At 39.4% G+C, this 20,294-nt stretch overlaps 1 protein-coding gene and 1 long non-coding RNA gene across 20 annotated transcripts in view; both read left to right on the top strand.

Moving 5' to 3' along the window:
• CRPPA (CDP-L-ribitol pyrophosphorylase A) overlaps positions 1-5,521 on the top strand; it is a 388,463-nt gene extending 382,942 nt beyond the window's left edge. For 14 of the 17 annotated variants that reach the window (XM_086397547.1, XM_086397549.1, XM_086397551.1 and 11 more), the window contains one exon: positions 2,819-5,521. In XM_086397547.1, coding sequence (XP_086253673.1) covers positions 2,819-3,018 — 200 coding nt within the window. In that variant the 3' untranslated portion in view covers positions 3,019-5,521. The remainder of the gene's footprint in view (positions 1-2,818) is intronic. The other 3 variants (XR_015162880.1, XR_015162881.1, XR_015162886.1) reach the window with 1 other exon arrangement.
• A 1,889-nt stretch (positions 5,522-7,410) lies between these two features.
• The window catches only part of LOC147374559 (uncharacterized), a 46,150-nt gene continuing 33,266 nt past the window's right edge, over positions 7,411-20,294 (top strand). For 2 of the 3 annotated variants that reach the window (XR_015162906.1, XR_015162905.1), the window contains exon 1: positions 7,411-8,190. This is a non-coding gene — a long non-coding RNA (uncharacterized LOC147374559). The remainder of the gene's footprint in view (positions 8,191-20,294) is intronic. The other variant, XR_015162907.1, reaches the window with a different exon arrangement.

A 20,294-nucleotide genomic window follows, 5' to 3' on the forward strand; every position in this document is an offset into this window, starting at 1 on the left:
TTGCCAGGGGCTGAGTCTATGATGGGTGGTTGCCAGGGGCTGAGTCTGTGATTGGTGGTTGCCAGGGGCATTGTACAGGAGACAGGGATCAAGACCATCCCCATGGAAAAGAAATGCAAAAAAGCAAAATGGCTGTCTGGGGAGGGCTTACAAATATCTGTGAAAAGAAGAGAAGCAAAAAGCAAAGGAGAAAAGGAAAGATATAAGCATCTGAATGCAGAGTTCCAAAGAATAGCAAGAAGAGATAAGAAAGCCTTCCTTAGCAATCAATGCAAAGAAATAGAGGAAAACAACAGAACGGGAAAGACTAGAGATCTCTTCAAGAAAATTAGAGATAGCAAGGGAACATTTCATGCAAAGGTGGGCTCGATAAAGGACAGAAATGGTATGGACCTAACAGAAGAAGAAGATATTAAGAAGAGGTGGCAGGAATACACAGAAGAACTGTACAAAAAAGATCTTCAAGACCAAGATAATCACAATGGTGTGATCACTCACCTAGAGCCAGACATCCTGGAATGTGAAGTCAAGTGGGCCTTAGGAAGCATCACTACGAACAAAGCTAGTGGAGGTGATGGCATTCCAGTTGAGCTATTTCAAATCCTGAAAGATGATGCTGTGAACGTGCTGCACTCAATATGCCAGCAAGTTTGGAAAACTCAACAGTGGCCACAGGACTGGAAAAGGTCAGTTTTCATTCCAATCCCAAAGAAAGGCAATGCCAAAGAATGCTCAATCTACTGCACAATTGCACTCATCTCACACGCTAGTAAAGTAATGCTCAAAATTCTCCAAGCCAGGCTTCAGCAATACATGAACCGTGAACTTCCAGATGTTCAAGCTGGTTTTAGAAAAGGCAGAGGAACCAAAAATCAAATTGCCAACATCTGCTGGATCATCAAAAAAGCCAGAGAGTTCCAGAAAGACATCTATTTCTGCTTTATTGACTATGTCAAAGCGTTTGACTGTGTGGATCACAATAAATTGGAAAATTCTGAAAGAGATGGGGACTACCAGACCACCTGACCTGCCTCTTGAGAAACCTATATGCAGGTCAGGAAGCAACTGTTAGAACTGGACATGGAACAACAGACTGGTTCCAAAGAGGAAAAGGAGTACGTCAAGGCTGTATATTGTCACCCTGCTTATTTAACTTATATGCAGAGTACATCATGAGAAACGCTAGGCTGGAAGAAGCACAAGCTGGAATCAAGATTGCTGGGAGAAATATCAATAACCTCAGATACGCAGATGATACCACCCTTATGGCAGAAAGTGAAGAGGAACTAAAAAGCCTCTTGATGAAAGTGAAAGTGGAGACTGAAAAAGTTGGCCTAAAGCTCAACATTCAGAAAACGAAAATCATGGCATCTGGTCCCATCACTTCATGGCAAATAGATGGGGAAACAGTGGAAACAGTGCCAGACTTTATTTTTCTGGGCTCCAAAATCACTGCAGATGGTGACTGCAGCCATGAAATTAAAAGACGCTTACTCCTTGGAAGAAAAGTTATGACCAACCTAGATAGCATATTCAAAAGCAGAGACATTACTGTGCCAACAAAGGTCCGTCTAGTCAAGGGTATGGTTTTTCCTGTGGTCATGTATGGATGTGAGAGTTGAACTGTGAAGAAAGCTGAGCGCCGAAGAATTGATGCTTTTGAACTGTGGTGTTGGAGAAGACTCTTGAGAGTCCCTTGGACTGCAAGGAGATCCAACCAGTCCATTCTGCAGGAGATCAGCCCTGGGATTTCTTTGGAAGGAATGATGCTAAAGCTGAAACTCCAGTACTTTGGCCACCTCATGCGAAGAGTTGACTCATTGGAAAAGACCCTGATGCTGGGAGGGATTGGGGGCAGGAGGAGAAGGGGACAACAGAGGATGAGATGGCTGGATGGCATCACCAACTCGATGGACATGAGTGTGAGTGAGCTCCGGGAGTTGGGATGGACAGGGAGGCCTGGCGTGCTGCAATTCATGGGGTCGCAGAGTTGGACACGACTGAGCAACTGAACTGAACTGAAGTCTGTGATTGGTGGTTGCCAATGGCTGAGTCTATGATTGGTGGTTGCCAGGAACTGTGTCTATGATTGGTGGTTTCCAGGGGCTGAGTCTGTGATTGGTGGTTGCCAGGGGCTGAGTCTGTGATTGGTGGCTGCCAGGGGCTGAGAAGTGGAGGAAATGGGGGAGATGTTAGTCCGAAGATACAAACTTCCAGTTAGGAGATGAGTAAGTTCAGAGAATTTAACGGACAGCCTAGTGGCTGAAAAGTTAACAGTACTATATTGTATACTTCAAGGTTGCTGAGAGAGTAGATCTTTAAATGTTTATGTGTGTATGCTCAGTTCCTCAGTTGTGTCCAACTTTTTGCTACCCCATGGACTGTAGCCCACCAGGCTCCTCTGTCCATATGATTTTCCAGACAAGAATACTGGAGTGGGTTGCCATTCCCTACTCCAGGGTATCTTCCTGACCTACATACAGATGGAACCCATGTCTCCTGTACTAGCAGATGAATTTTTTTACCACTGAGCCACCTGGAAAGCCCATAAATGTTATTAACCACCTTCCAAAAAGTTGTTAACTATATGAGGTGATGTGATAACAAACTTTTCTTGAGTAATAATTTTGCTATATATATATATATATGCACACACATACATATATGTATATCACATCATCACATCATATAGCTTAAATTTATACAATGTTATACTTAGGTTTATATCTCTATAAAGTTGGGGGGAAGTTTCTTTAAAAAATATTCTTTTAAAAAGAAAAGTTATTTCTAGAACAAATATTGTTTTCTTTTCTTTCAGGAGGAACAGAAGCTACGGGAAAGTTTAAGGCAAGGCACCACCATTATTTCTGCCTTAATCAAAGAAAGAAATTCTGGACTCATTGGTCAACTACTGGTAGCATAAAGAACATGGAGGAAATTACCTGCTGTGTTCTTAGAAACATTCCCCCAAGTATTTCTTTTGTGCTTCCCTGCAAATTGTATATGGTAGAATGTTGAAGTTGTCTTTTATAATTCATAGGATATGATGCTTAGGTGAACTTAAAAACATTTTTATGCGTGCCAAATATAAATTCCCTAAATTGGAAAAGAACAGACAAGTGGAAAATAATGGCCTTCACATAAAGAATCTTTTCACAAAGGCATGAAAGGGTAAAATAGAAATAATGAGTAGTCAGCTAATTGTCCAAGGAATGAAAGTTTAGAAAATGTCAACTATTATCTCTATGTTAATTAGCAAATCACTGTATAATGAGACTAAAATTAAGATTAATGATTATTGTTAATTCTAACAGTATCCTTTCTCTGTGGGTTATTTGAATTGCATTCTGATTTTTCATACCTTGACAAAAAAGAGATAGCAGGGAACTATGATCTGAGTATCTTCACCAATAGCCTCACATTACCTTAGATTCCTAAAGGAGATAGACTCTCCTGCTTTTCTAATGTTTTAAAATTGTATGTTTTCCTCGGTTTATGAAATATAGTTTTGACTTACATTAATTGAAAAGGGTTCTGATTTTTGTGAATAACTTTAAAGGAAGACTGGAAAGTGTCATGAAATTAACACTGGTCAATCTCAAGTTAGTCTTCTGAAAGTATATAAACTACTGGTAGTTGTTCAGTTCAGTTCAGTCGCTCAGTCGTGTCTGACTCTTTGTGACCACATGAACTGCAGCACGCAAGGCCTCCCTGTCCATCACCAACTTCCGGAGTCCACCCAAACCCATGTCCACTGTGTCGGTGATGCCATCCAACCATCCACTGTCGTCCCCTTCTCCTCCTGCCCTCAATCTTTCCCAGCATCAGGGTCTTTTCAAATGAGTCAGCTCTCTGCATCAGGTGGCCAAAGTATTGGAGTTTCAGCTTCAACATCAGGCCTTCCAATGAACACCCAGGACTGATCTCCTTTAGGATGGACTGGTTGGATCTCCTTGCAGTTCAAGGGACTCTCAAGAGTCTTCTCCAACACCACAGTTCAAAAGCATCAATTCTTCGGTGCTCAGCTTTCTTCACAGTCTAACTCTCACATGCATACATGACCACTGGAAAAACCATAGCCTTGACTAGATGGACCTTTGTTGCCAAAGTAGTATCTCTGCTTTTCAATATACTATCTAGGTTGGTCATAACTTTCCTTCCAAGGAGTAAGCGTCTTTGAATTTCATGGCTGCAATCACCATCTGCAGTGATTTTGGAGTCCCCAAAAATAAAGTCTGACACTGTTTACACTGTTTCCCCATCTATTTGCCATGAAGTGATGGGACCGGATGCAATGGCACCCCACTCCAGTACTCTTGCCTGGAAAATCCCATGGACAGAGGAGCTTGGTAGGCTGCAGACCATGGAGTCGTGAAGAGTCGGGCACAACTGAGTGACTTCACTTTCACTTTTCCCTTTCATGCATTGGAGAAGGAAATGGCAACCCACTCCAGTGTTCTTGCCTGGAGAATCCCAGGGATGGGGGAGCCTGGTGGGCCACCGTCTATGGGGTCGCACAGAGTCGGACACGACTGAAGCGACTTAGCAGCAGCAGCAGCAGCCATGATCTTCGTTTTCTGAATGTTGGGCTTTAAGCCAACTTTTTCACTCTCCACTTTCACTTTCATCAAGAGGCTCTTTAGTTCTTCTTTACTTTCTGCCATAAGGTTGGTGTCATCTGCATATCTGAGGTTATTGATATTTCTCCCGGCAATCTTGATTCCAGCTTGTGCTTCTTCCAGCCCAGCGTTTCTCATGGTGTACTCTGCAGAGAAGTTAAATAAGCAGGGTGACAATATACAGCCCTGATGTACTCCTTTTCCTCTTTGGAATCAGTCTGTTGTTCCATGTCCAGTTCTAACTGTTGCTTCCTGACCTTTATGTAGGTTTCTCAAGAGGCAGATCAGATGGTTTGGTATTCCCATTTCTTTCAGAATTTTTCACAGTTTATTGTGATCCACTCAAAGGCTAGTTGATTGTACATCAAATAATTTTAATAACTGCTACCTTTTTAAGTTCTTACTCCTTCAAATTCCCGCTGGTATATACATCTTAGATGCTGATGATTTTCCCTTTGCCTTATATTTTATAATTCTGTGAATTCAGTCATTAGAGATGCTTTTTGTTCTATATATATACTTTATAGAAACATACTAGGGTTATGCCAGAGCTTAACCTGCCATGTGGGAACTGTGAAAGTTGCATAAAATTTTTTCAGTTACAGATAGTCTGTGAATTATCTGCCTTGTGCAGTCTCTTCTTAACATGTTGAGTAATTTTCCCTTTATTTCCCAAGTATCCTTAGTAGTTGTAGAGTTTATATTTTATATTTAAATAATAGTAGAATATAAAAGACATGAAATAATTGTTGCAATGCATTCTCCTAGGTGAACTGTGTTGGTTTGAATGAATGTAGGCTTGAATCTAAATTCCTGGGCTCACCATTTTCTCTCTCTCCGTCTCTTGGGATGTTAAGAAATATAAATAAATCATTTAATTAAAAATCTTGAGGATAAAAATATATGGGCATTGTGTGGATATTGGTTAGAACTCTCTTTGTTAGGGTGGGTTGGCTGCATTGTAAAAGGTCATAGATATTCCTGTTGATGTCTTCAAGTGAGTGTTTTAAGAATTTGAAAGTGCTCATAAAGGCAAAAGGGGAAAAATTATCAAGATTTTTAAAGAAAAGATTCATGTCTTTAGGTACATGGTGGGAAACTGGGCATTTCTCTGGCACAAACAATATCAGTGTATCTATTGAGTGCTGGCTGTGTTACCTTAGATTTCAATGGAACGATGGACTGTTCAGTTGAAAGACGTACTGTTTGTTCCAAGGTGAATTCTTCTCTGGTATAACGTTATACCAGACGACCATTTGTTTACCTGGGAACCGTATGCCGTTACCCTAGGCAGTTGTAAACATTTAGTGGTGTGAGATTTAGATAAAATATTAAGTTGGGTCTGAAATCCCCATCATCATTATGGCATTTACTTTTTTTCTTTATAATTTGAAAACTGATTCACAGCATTGAAAATAATTTAAAGAAATCTCCTCACATCCTTTACTGAAAACTGAGGCTCAGAGATCTTCACTGACTTCTCCAAAGACATGTGTCTGCTTAGTAGCAAAAAACAGGGCTTAAACTTGGGTACTAAGAATGAGTTTTAAGCTTATTTCCTATATAGCAATGATTGCAGGCAACGGACATCCAGCAGCGAGGCTGTGGGACATGAACCAGAGGCTCTGGGTGAGTATTGGAGGAATGGATGCAAAGGGACTTGTCCATCCAGTGAGCACAGGAAAGTCCTGAGGCTTTTGGCTTTTCAACATACAGAAATCATAGCTAAGGATAAAGGGAACAAAGAGAAATATTCCCCAAGAGAGAAAGGTAAATCAGCTGTGTTTGTTAAGAGATCCAGAGGCAACTTTACAGGTTTATTTTCATCTTCATTTCTGGAAACATACATTCATGAAAACTGTCCATTTTCACATTATTTTCCAAAGTGCCTTTAAAAATAATGGTAAAGTATGCCTGAGGATTGCTGAAATTGCTTTCTACTTGCAAAAATTTGTGGAAAGATGGTTTTCTTTTTAAATGTATGCTACTTAATTACATGCCATTTAAAGTTAGCCTTTTTAGGAAGTTAACACAGTGTGATCAGTGGTTTGATTGACCTTCATTGTTAAGAGGTAGGTAGTTTGTTTTCAAGAAAGTGCTTAGTGTGAGAGATGACTTGTTGTAAATACTCATCTACAGATAAAAGTCAGATCCCTATTCTACCCAAAGCCATTCTTACTGTGGCCACTTTAAGCATTTTGCATTGGCTTGCCATGAAAAGGCTCTATATTGAACAGTTGACCCTTGCACAGCACAAGTTTGAATTGCATTGGACCACTTATATGTGAGTTTTTTCAGTAGTATCTACTGCAGTACTACACAGTGGTTGAATGTTCAGATTGGAAGGAACCATGGATGCAAAGGGCCGACTATAAATTATACACAGATTTTCAACTACTGGGGAGGTCAGTGCCCCTAACCCCTGCATCTTCAAGGGTCATCTGTAATTATAACTATCAAATTTTACTTTATATATGTGTGTGCAGTATTTCTTTTATAAAAGTCAATTTGCAATATTACATTTCTTAAGTTAAATATGTAAATTTTACTTCTTTTTAATGTTGAAACTAATTATATCAAAGAAACATAAATTATAGTATTTTAGCAAAAGGTTAAGAAAGCCATTTAAGATAAAGATTTGAAATTATTTTAAAAGTTTAATTAAAAATAAGCAGAATAAATGATAAGTACATATTGTTTTAGTATTTATTAATATAGTTTCAAATAAGTGGGCTAGAAGTGGCTGTATAGGTGGTGTTTGGCACTGTAACATTTATATATATTCTCATGTATTTTTAGTTTCACAATTATGAAAGCGTATATATCTTTTAAAGTGAAAAGTAGGAAATTACTATTAAATATTTTAAATGTTCTCTTTACAAAACAAAATAGAGGTAATTGATAACTAAATTATTGCTATGTTTAAATCTAATGACAGTTTGATAATTAGCGTATATGTATTTGTTTTTCAAACTGACTCAGCCTCAACTGAATAAATACAGTATTCTCAAACTGTAACAGTATGATGTTTTACATTGCATACAAGTCGAATTTGAGATTCAGCTATATTCTGTAAAGTATATTAAAAATTTACAAAACCAGAAGTCTTAATTAGCTTTTTTTCTTCTTTCCCTTCTAATTAGCAGGTTTCCCAGCAATTACTTTGGCAGCTAAGGATATAAAAGCTGTAATTGGGCACAGTGGAAAAATATTGTGTCCTCTTAATGATGTCTGCATGGGTGTGGTGGGTTGAATTGCTGTTTAGAAATACTCTTTCCTTCCACTTAGCTTCCACAGGAGGAATTTATGTCTACTTCTTGACCTTGGAATTCATCACAAAACCTTCTTTGGCCAACAGAGCAACTCAGAAGTGGCAGAGCACTGCTGAGACAAGACCTTAGAGACCTTGCATATTGCTGCTTGCTTTTTCCCACTTCTGACCCCACCGTGAGATGCACATGCTCAGCCTGGCCTGCTGCCTCCAAAAGAAAACAGCCTGATCACCTGACCTCCAGCTAGTCATCAAATGGATGAAAAAGCCCGGCTGATTGGCAGGGCCTCCAGCAGACAGGTGAACTCAATAAACATCTATGGGCTTTTTTTCTTCTTGTTTTGCTACTACTGAGTTTTGAATCTTTTCATTGAGCACCAGTTGGTAAGCAAGGAAAGGGAATCTGTAGTAGTGTGTGGTACCTTTAATCTCAAAAGTCTAAAATCTATCTGGAGACACACATTTTGCTAAAGGAAATAGTTTATAAGGAGACCTGTTGGTTAGGGCGATGATCCCAAAGTCTTAGAAGTTTCTCTGGATGCCTCCTTCCATATTAGTTGTTACTGAAGGAGAAAAGTAGACCTGAATATTATAGAAAAGTTTCCCGAAGAAGTTAAACTTTCTTGGGTCTAAAATGATACTGATTATAGAAATAGCTAACATTTGTTGAGTGAATTACCGTGTTCCAGAAACTGTTTTTAGTACTTTTTCATGTGCATAACTTTTTCTTTATAATAACTTCACGTCCTCAGTAGCATACCAATCTCCATTTAAAAGATGAAGAAACCGAGGTACGTACGTTTTTAATAACTTTAAGTAACAGAGTCACTCAAGCACAGGTGCAAGAATTGAGATTCAGATTTGACTATCTAACTTTGGAGCTGTTATTCCTAAGCATGATTCTATATAGTATTATAAAACACACTATTTTTCCCATGGAAAGGCATATTTTAAAAACATTTTTATTGTAGTATAGTTGATTTACAATGTTGTGTTAGTTTCTACTGTTCAGCAAAGCGAATCAGTTTCACATATACAAATATCCACTCTCTTATTTTTTTGATTCTTTTCTCATATAGTTTATTACAGCATATTGAGTAGAGTTCCCTGTGCTACATGCTGCTGCTGCTGCTGCTAAGTCGCTTCAGTCGTGTCTGACTCTGTGCGACCCTATAGACAGCAGCCCACCATCCCTGGGATTCTCCAGGCAAGAATACTGGAGTGGGTTGCCATTTCCTTCTCCAATGCATGCAGATTCTTATTAAGTAAATTAGTGTTAGTCGCTCAGTCACTCATAAAAAGAACAAAATAACGTCCACAACAGTGTGTGTATGTCTGTGTGTGTATATATATGAGAAGGAAAACCTTTGAGTGTTGCTGTACTCTCTGTTTCCTTTGGCCATTGCCACTCCACACAGACAATATTTTAGAACATCCTTGGGTTTGTATGTGCCAGTAAACCTACAAAGAGTGATTTGTTGTCGTTGTTCAGTTGCTCAGTTGTGTCTGGCTCTTTGCGACCCCTTGAACTATAGTCCACTAAACTCCTCTGTCCATGGGATTTCCTAAGCAAGAATATGGGAGTGGGTTGCCATTTCCTTCTCCAGGAGATCTTCCTGACCTAGGGATCAAACCCACATCTCCTGCATTGGCAGGTGGATTCTTTATCACTGAGCCACCAGGGAAGCCAAAGACTGATACACACATAAAAATTTTATCAGTCACAGAGATGGCAGTCTTTGAGCTCTGAAGTTATGGGATTTCCTCAGGCATTGAATGATCAAACGTACCTGGATAACAAAAGTGTAACATAGAAAAGTAGAAGGAAATATTGCCTTGATGAACTAGAGTTGCATTGCAGATATTTGTGCCTCAACAAGACCTAAAAAGAGAAGTTGAAATCCATTCATCATCTTTGCAAGAGAAAGGAAGGTCTAGAGAACATCTAGGCAGAAGAAAGTAGGAAGTCTTCTCTTGTCATGAGACTGTCCCATGTCCCAAATATGTGTTTGACATTATTTGGTGAATGGATAAATAATCTGAACTTCTTTTTTTTAGCATGTGGAGTTAAAATCTGAATTTTGCAGTCGATGAAATACATTGATCAGTTTATCTTGCTCAGTAAATACTGATTAGGTAAATGAAATGTTGTTGTTGTTCAGTCATTAAGTTATGTCCAACTCTTTGCAACCCCATGGACTGCAGCACAGCAGGTTTCCCTGTCTTTCATATCTCCTGGAGTTTGCTCAAACTCATGTCCATTGAGTCGATGATGCCATTCAACTATCTCACCCTCTGTCGTCTCCTTCTCCTCCTGCCGTTAATCTTTCCCAGCTTCAGGATCTTTTCCAATGAGTTGGCTCTTCACATCAGGTAGCCAAAGTATTGAGCTTCAGCTTCAGCATCAGTCCTTCCAATGAATATTCAGGGTTGATTTTCTTTATAATTGTCTGGTTTGATGTCTTTACTGCCCAAGGGACTCTCAAGAGTCCTCCAGCACTACAATTCGAAAGCATCAATTCTTTCACGCTCAGCTTTCTTTATGGTCCTACTCTCACATCTGTACATGAAATACTACAAACGGTACTTACTTTGAAGCTTGAGAAAGGATTCTGACAACTACTTGTGATGATACTGGATTGCCAGGATTTAAAAAGTAAATAATATTGTGCAGGATTTTATCATGAGTTCTTAAATAACTCTATTATATAAAGAGCTTATTTTCTTCACTCTTAAGCCTTTATTAAAACCTACATTATGTCCACCACATAAAAGATTCATATCTAAATTTGAACCACACAAAACACAAGATCTGACTTTAACACATTAGTGTGTATGAAGAAAAAAAAATAGGTTTTCTGTTGCTAATGAAAGTAATATAGAATTAAAAGTAGTTGGATATTTTTTTTTAAAGTCTTTACAGCTGAAATGCATTATGCAAGTTACTCTCTATTTAGCGAAGATGCTACCAAATAATCTGAATAGTTGTTATTAATAAAACATCTGGGTCTATTTAGAAGCATAGATGAAGGCTGAATTGTCTAATGCATTTTTTTCTTTGTTTAACCTTAATTAATCCTTGTAGGGTCTCTGTAAGGTGGTTTGTATCAACCTTGTGATATGACAATTCCAAAAATATAGATACAGAGATTAAGGGTTCCTGATCACCCAGAACACTAGAAGCCAAACACAGTTTGAAAATTCAGAATTTCTGATTCTGTTTTGGACACTTTTCAGGGAACTGGATTACAACTAGGAGGGACTGTTCCATACTTGAGGTTTTAAAAGAATCCAGTGGAAATCTACATCCAGAATTCTACCTGGATGCATTCCCTCATTTTCCATTTTGCACAATTGCAGTTAAGCCAGAGGCCAAAGCTACCACAAGACAATCCTAGTGATCTTTTTGACCTGAGTGGAAACATGATTTGAGATTCCACATGGAGGCCAATTTTGTAAGAATTTCCACCAGCCTTTGGACTGTAATAATTGGGTTATTTGGATAAGGTTTGGCAAAGCATATAGTGGATTAACTGAATGAGGTTTCTGGAGCTTAGCCATTTTGGCACCATCCATTTTGCTCTTTGTTCTACCTCATTATAAAATGGGCTATGGAAATTGCTTGGTTTGTTGGTATGTCAGCTTTTTCTTTCCTTTTCTTTTTTTATTCCTTTTCTATTCTTTACATCTGAGCCCTTAATTTAATTGAGAGCAAGCTCTTCAGTCTAAGAGGATAACAAAACATCCCTTTGAGAAGGAGGAAGTAGATGATAAAATCTGTGTGTTACTAATTTTTTTCTCTGGTTTGGAGGACTTCTTTTTCCATCCTGTGTGTGTGTTTTTAAGACCCTGTTAAGTTCATAGTTCCTTTTGCTTTTCTTGTTTGAATAGAAAATCATTCTCTTTAATCCCACCTGAGTTTTAAAAAATGTATTATTGAACTGCCCAGTTCAGGAATTCAGTGGCCTGTTTTACTGAATGGAGGTATGTATGACCTGATAGTAAAAGAATGCTATTCAAAGACATTTCCTTTTCTTTGTTTCTTGGATCTGTTACTGTTCACATAAATCTGGAAAAATGCCAAAATATGTAAACAAATTAAGAGCTTTAGGATCCCAGTGGGAATATCCGTAAATTCTACCATAAATCAGGAATTTAAGATTAAGTGCACTATACTATAATAAGATTGCAGAAAGAAGCAACTCTAGACCAAATATGCTTGGCTCTGGTTTAGGAATCTTAAAGGATATTAAAAGATTTGGATAAATTATGGCATTATTTGTAGTAAAACTTCTTCCCAAACCTATTTGTGTTGCCTCAATGGAACTTTATTTTTATTTTACTATTTATTTACTATTTTGCTTCATATCAAACAAACCTTCAGTTCTGAAGCCAGTTTTTTATACTCTTTTAGCATACATAATATATGTAGCATTAATTATTTATCTTTATAATTAATACACTTAATGACTCTCTTCACACATCCATGAATAAAACAGAGTTAGATTGGGGATTTTTCCATTGGAGCGCTTTTGATACACACTCTTCTCTTCTCTCAATTCTTTATCTTAGTGTATGAATTGCAAATTGTGGTCTTTTCAATTTTTTTGACCCAGAGTTAAAACTTAAGCGTAAACTTTTCTCTTAATTCCACCATATGATAGCTTTATTAATTCTTCTTGTGTGCATGTATGTAAAGAATGAGAATGCAGTAAAAGAGAAGATATATATAAATATATATATATATATAGAGAGAGAGAGAGTCTTATGTCAACACTATCTTAAAACAGTTCTGAACAATTGCATTGTGAGCTTACTTTTTATATACACATAAAAGGAGAAGTTGTAGAGATTAGGTATTACAGATTAGGCAAAGTTTATCTTAAACTGGGAGAATAGAGAATATGTTGTACATATTTATACATAATAAAAAAGTATTTATTTGTAATTATACACATTTAACAATACTCCTTGGCAATGCAGATTCAACACAATCTTCAAGTGACTGCATAACTTTAACATGGGTGACTTCACTAGCCAGTGATGTGAAAATGATTTTACATGCTTTGTTTTTTCCTAAACCCAGATTATTAATACATGAACCCACATGGTTTCTGTAAGAAACTAACCTGATTCACAGTATCCTCCCCAGCAATTTTGTGCATGCTCTAGACTAAGTATCTTAGTTTCTTTTACCCTTTATTTTTCGTCTTGTCACCATGCTGCTGTTATTACCTTCATGAGAAAACCACTCTCCTGGGCACAGCTGTTTGTAGTCTGAACAATCCCTGTTGAGGGACTGTCCTTGAGTACAGGATATCAGTCTTAAATGCTCATCCAGCTCACTCAGAGAGCCTGAGCCACTACTGGAAGCAGTGTAGATTATTGGATGTTTCGGTCCAGTTACTCCTGGACCAAAGGGCAAGAAGTGTCTACTGCATCCCCACCCAAAGGACTTGAAAGTGAAAGTGTTAGTCACTCAGTTGTGTCCGAATCTTTGTGACCCCATGGACTGTAGCCCGCAGGCTCCTCTGTCCATGGAAATCTTCAGGCAAGAGTACTGGAGTTAATAGACATTCCCTTCTCCAGCAGATTTTCCTGACCCAGGGATTGAACCTAGGTCTCCTGCATTGCAGGCAGGTTCTTTACCATCTGAGTCTCCAGGGAAGCCCATCCAAAGGACTTAGCTTATTTCTTATTCTACAGTTAGACGTTCCCCAGAATGGGCGATAGTACCGTCATCCATTCTCTTCAAGAGAAATGCTCGTGTCTAAGTTGCTGTTAAACACAAAACAGTGTGAGTACTGATAACATTTCCCAAGGTCTGGATTTTGCAGTCTTAGACATGATCAACTTACAACACTCTAAGGTAACATAAGTATGGGCAAAGTATGTAAAAGAAAGACTGCTTTTTTTCCTTTGTGATCTTTATTATCATAAAAGAGTATCTCGGAGACCAACTAGTTATTCCATAATAATTACCATTGAATGTGTTTAATCTTTGCCAGATAAAATTTGCATACCTGATGTAACTTTCTTGAGAACTTTTCCTTATTTCTCAGAAGAGCCTGAGGCCCCTAAGATCCTAAGATCACACAGCTTGTAAGTGGTACAGGCAGTGCTGCCATCCTGTATTTGTTACTTCCCCACTACATAGCTGCTCATCAATAGGATCTAAACATTATCCTAAATAACAATAAAAAATGACCAGTAATAGACATGGTGATAAAAATATTTAGAATCTACTTATGCAATTGTGTATTTTTGTTTTAATTCTCATTCTACTGTGGGCTTTCTGCCATCTGGCAGAGTTAGTCATTAGCAGCAGATGTGGGTCTCCTAGTATTAAGACGAGAACTTTAACATAGCAGACCATATCCTGCTCCCTAGTTATCGGGCATCTCTTAACGCTCAGGGCCTCTAGGTTGTCTGGAAATTCTACAAGGAGATAGGCAGGCTCTAGAAAGAGAAACCTGGAGAAGGAAATGGCAACCCACTCCAGTACACTTGCCTGTAAAATCCCATGGACATAGGAGCCTGGTAGGCTACAGTCCCTGGGGTCGCAAAGAGTCGAACGCAACTAAGTGACTTCACTTTCACTGTCAGAAAGAGAAAAGGCAGGATAACCATTCTCTGTGGCACTTTTGCTGGAAAGATGAGAAACAGATGAAAATTGTGACAAAATGGAAAGTGACATGATGAAAGTGAACTTAGTGGTGTCATTAGGTAATGATGGGGACTTAAAGGAGAGCACCTCTGGGAATTTGAGTCAGAGGATCCTGTCTCATTATGGCTTCAAGATTTCACGTTAGCCCCTAACAAATCCTTTCCCTAAAGTTTCTTACAGAGCAGCAAAATCTTCTGCTTGGGTATGCACATGTCAAGTTCACTTACTGGTTACATTTTATATTGAAATATTTTCTTTATATACCTCTGTTCACTGTTAAGATGTAATCTCCTTGTCTATGTTGGGTAGACTCTAGATTCATCCACATTACAATGAATGACCCAATTTTCTTCCTTTTTATGGCTAAGTAATACTCCACTGTATATATGTTCCATGTATGCTTTCTCTATTCATCTTTTGATGAACATTTAGGTTGCTTCCATGTCCTGGCTGTTGTAAATAGTACTGCAGTGAACATTGGGGTGCATGTGTCTTTTGGAATTATGGTTTTTTCTCAGGTATTATGCCCAATAATGGGATTACTGGGTCATATGGTCATACAGAGTGAAATAAGTCAGAAAGAGAAAAAACAAATACCATGTAATAACACATACATATGGAATCTATGAAACTGATACTGGTGAATCTATTTGCAGGGCAGGAATAGAGACTCAGACCTCAAAATGGACCTCAGGACAGTTACTGAGAGAGTCACATTGACATATTTGCACACTACCATGTGTAAAATTATAGCCAGTGAGAAGATGCTGTATAGCACAGGGAGCTCAACTTGGTGCTCAGTGATGACCTAGAGCGTGAGATGGGAATCAGGGGGAATAGGGAGGCTCAAGAGGGAGGGGATGTGTGTATACATATAGCTGACCCATGTTGCACAGTTGAAACTACAGCACTGTAAAGCAATTATACAGCAATTAAAAATTTTAAAAAAGATGTACTCTCCTTGGGGTTAAGCATTAAATTTTAGCTGTCTGATTAACTCTAGCTTATATTAAATGTGATGATAATCTGCCAAGGTCCCTTTCAGGTACAGAATTTAACTTCTGTCTAGTAGCAGTATCAACAATCCTTTAGTTGAGCCTTTATTTCTTGGGATATAAATTGTTGAGAAATTTCCAGCCTGGTTTATCAAGAGAGAATATATAAATCAAACAGCCAAGAATCCATTGAGCCATCTGTAATGTGATGGAATCTCAATTTACAAATACACATGTCCAGAAATATCTTAAAAAAAAAAAAACAACCTCACCCCTGATTTCAATCCCCAGTCCTTTGGGGTTAGAATAAAAGTCAATCTCTGGCATTGTTCAGGCTCCTTTTTCATCAGGGATGTACAAAGAACCTGGTGGGTCTCAAGAAGCATCAGAGCATCAGAACTGCTCATCTAGTCCTCAGCCATCTGTCCCCACTGTCCTTCAAGGGCCAGCAATCAGGAGTAGAAATAAGACCAGGACTCTGCACCTTTTATTTTAAATGTTGATTTGATTTCAGGATATAGTAGTCCATGGGCTTCCCCGGTGGCTCAGTCGGTAAAGAATCCACCTGCAATGCGAGAGACCTAGGTTTGATCCCTGGGTCAGGAAGATCCCCTGGAGGAGGGCATGGCAACCCACTCTAGTATTCTTGCCTGGAGAATCCCCATGGACAGAGGAGCCTGGTGGGCTACAGTCCATGGGGTCGCAAAGAGTCGGACACGACTGAATGAGCACACACAGTAGTCCTTGCCTATTTCACATGTGTGTGTGTGTGGCCTCAGTATATACATGGTAATGTATATATGTCATTGTTACTCTCCATATATATTATTGCTTTCCAGGTGGTGCTAGTGGTAAAGAACCTGCCTGACAATGCAGGAGACAAAAGAGAGGCAGGTTTGACCCCTGGGTTGAGAAAATCCCCTGGAGAAGGAAATGGCAACCCACTCCAGTTTTCTTGCCTGGAGAATCCCATGGACAGAGGAGCCTGGTGGGCTACTGTCCCTTGGGTTGCAAAGAGTCAGACTTGACTGAAGTAACTCAGCACAGTACAGTATACATACATACATTCTTTTTAAAATATTGTTTTCCATCATGGTTTATCACAACATATTGAATATAGTTCCTTGTGCTCTACAGTAGTACTTTGTTGTTTATCCACTCTACAGACACTACATCTGCTAACCTCAGCCTCCCACACCATCCCTCCACTAATCCCCAGTTCCTAAGAAATCACCATTCTGCTCTCTATGTCCCCGAGTCTGTTCTGTGTTCATTTGTGTCATATTTTAGATTCTGCATAAAAGTGATGTCATATGGTATTTGTCTTGCTCTTTCTGACTTAATTCACTTGGTGTGATCATTTCTGTTTGCATTCATGTTGCTGCAAATGGTATTATTTCATTTCATTCTTTTTATGGCTGACTGGAGAAGGAAATGGCAACCCACTCCAGTGTTCTTGCCTGGAGAATCCCAGGGACGGGGAAGCCTGGTGGGCTGCCGTCTATGGGGTCGCACAGAGTCGGACACGACTGAAGCGACTTAGCAGCAGCTCCTGCATTGCATTGTATTGCAGGCAGATTCTTTACCACTGAGCCACCAGGGAACGCTACTTAGAGGACATTATTGTGGTGTTAAACCAAATTTTAAATGCACGAAGTGTAGATAACTGTTCAGTTCAGTTCAGTCGCTCAGTCATGTCCGACTCTTTGCAACCCCATGAATCGCAGCATGCCAGGCCTCCCTGTCCATCACCAACTCCCGGAGTTCACTCAAACTCACATCCATTGAGTCGGTGATGCCATCCAGCTATCTCATCCTCTGTCGTCCCCTTTTCCTCCTGCCCCTAATCCCTCCCAGCATCAGAGTCTTTTCCAATGAGTCAACTCTTCGCATGAGGTGGCCAAGGTACTGGAGTTTCAGCTTTAGCATCATTCCTTCCAAAGAAATCCCAGGGCTCATCTCCTTCAGAATGGACTGGTTGGATCTCCTTGCAGTCCAAGGGACTCTCAAGGGTCTTCTCCAACACCACAGTTCAAAAGCATCAATTCTTCGGCGCTCAGCCTTCTTCACAGTCCAACTCTCACATCCATACATGACTACTGGAAAAAGCATAGCCTTGACTAGACAGACCTTTGTTGGCAAAGTAATGTCTCTGCTTTTGAATATGCTATCTAGGTTGGTCATAACTTTCCTTCCAAGGAGTAAGCGTCTTTTAATTTCATGGCTGCAGTCACCATCTGCAGTGATTTTGGAGCCCAAAACAATAAAGTCTGACACTGTTTCCACTGTTTCCCTGTCTATTTCCCATGAAGTGAAGGGACCAGATGTCATGATCTTCGTTTTCTGAATGTTGAGCTTTAAGCCAACTTTTTCACTCTCCACTTTCACTTTCATCAAGAGGCTTCTTAGTTCCTCTTCACTTTCTGCCATAAGGGTGGTGTCATCTGCATATCGGAGGTTATTGATATTTCTGTTACTGCTACTTAAAGGAGACTACTCCCACACCCAGCTCGCTTGCTCCCCTGCCCCACCCTGACCCCAATCCAGGACAGACAATTTTGCTGTATAGTCGGACACGACTGAAGCGGCAGCGGCAGCAGCAGCAGCAGCAGTAATGCATTGTATATATGTACCACGTCTTCTTTGTCCATTCGTCTGTTGATAGACATTTAGTTGTTTCTTTTCCTTGGCTAGTGTGAATAGTGCTATATGAACTTTGGGTGGATGTAGCTTTACAAATTCTTGTTTTTTCTGGGTATATGCCCAGGGATGGACTTGCTATATCCTATAGTAATGCTGTTTTCAGTTTTCTGCATCACCCCAAACTGTCTTCCATAGTGGCTGCACCCAACTTATATTTCCACCAACAGCATAGGAGGATTCTCTCTTCTCCACACCCTCTCCAACATTTGTTATTTGTAGGTCTTTAATGATGGCCATTCTGACCGGTGTTAGGTGATACCACATTGTCATTTTGATTTTCACTTCTCTAATAATTATTGATGTTGAGAATCTTTTCATATGCCAATTGGCCCTTTGTTTGTCTTTGGAGTAATGTCTATTTAGATCTTCTGCCAATTTTTTGATAGGGTGGTTTGTTTTTTTGTCATTGTTGAGTTGTATGAGCTGTTTGTATATTTTGGAAGTTAAGCCCTTGTCTGTCACTTCATTTGCAAATATTTTCTGCCATTCTGTAGGTTGTCTTTTCGTTTTGTTTATGGTTTCCTCTGCTGTGCAATAGCTTGTAAGTATGATTAAGTCCCATTTGTTTCTTTATGTTTGTATTTCTATTGCCTTGGGACTGTAGGTCCCTAGATCCTCGAGTCCCATCATCCTCTTTCTTGACCTTCAGGTCGCTCTCTTATTCTCTTTTTGCCTCAAAGGCCCTTCCTCTTTTCCCTTACCCAGGGATCATTGGTAAATCTAGTGGAGTTTGGCTTTTACACCAGAACAAGCAGCACTTGTAATTTTAGGCTCTTCCAAATTTTCTCCCTTCTATAATCCCTGTGGCAACAAACTGTAGATCCAGGCTACTGGCTCTGAATATAGGGGTGAGGCAAAAGCACAAAGAGCACAACAAAAATTAATTACACGAGTAATCTAGGCTTCTACACATTATTAAATGAGGATGCTGGTGAAGGCTGTGCATTTCAGTGCGGTTTTCTGGTCTGTTCCAAATGCCTCCCCCAACCAGTGAACATCACATGGGCTTCTGTCCTATCTTTAATTGCCTTCTGAGCAACATTTTTATACTTGGATATCTTACTATTTATATTTAGTTACATTAAACTTAATCAAAACCTGAGGTTATACTTTCTCCCCAAATTTGACGTGTTGCCCAAGTTCATGTCTTGTCAGTGTTCCCAGAACTTGCTGCTCTTTACCTTTTGAAGTTGTGCCCCCTTTTATTTAAACTTGTTCCCTGTGTCACTGCCTGCCTCGTAACTGTCCATCAGATTGAGCCTTTCTTCTTCTTTTCTCCTGCCTCACTTTAGTTTATGCCCTCATCACTGTGTGGCACTCACACCTTGTATGCCACCCACGCCAGCCAACCACTTACCATTTCCTGATCACACTCTGCTTTTATGTCTTATGCTTTTGAACATGCTGTTGCTGCCTGATGGGCTCTATTACTACATGTTTTACACATGTTTATTTCTTCTACATCTATGCTTATGTCATATATAAGCTATTATATATCTGCTATTATAGAACTTATAGTATCTTACCACCTTAAGAATAGGAGCATCCTATACATATCTCTGTTTTCTTTGAATTTTGGCTATTAAATGTGGGTAACAGGTATAAAATAATTTTATTTTTAAAAAATGTCAGTTTCTCAGTTGTGTCCAACGTTTTGCAACCCCATGGACAGTAACCCACCAGGTACCTCTGCCCATGGGATTCTCCAGGCAAGAGTACAGGAGTGGGTTGCCATACCCTTCTCCAGGGGATCTTCCTGACTCAGGGATCGAACGCATGTCTCTTAATTCTCCTGCATTGGCAGGCAGGTTCTTTACTGCTAGTGCCACATAAAGAATTTAGGCAAGCTTAATACTGAATGGGCCTCCCAAATTTTCTTTCCTTTCATCAGCCATTAATATAAGGCCTTCTCATCTGCCTTCCTGACCCACACTCTACAGTAGCTCTCTCCCTGCTTCTCCAGCAAGTGTATCCACCATTTGTTGCTCCGGCCTGGCGTCTTAGTACACCTTACTATTTGCAGTTAGGTTCTACTCTAG

The sequence above is a fragment of the Bos grunniens genome, chromosome 4, assembly GCF_055505025.1.
Source record: "Bos grunniens cultivar Pamir isolate PY7600 chromosome 4, Bosgru_T2T1.0, whole genome shotgun sequence".
Taxonomy (NCBI): domain Eukaryota; kingdom Metazoa; phylum Chordata; class Mammalia; order Artiodactyla; family Bovidae; genus Bos; species Bos grunniens.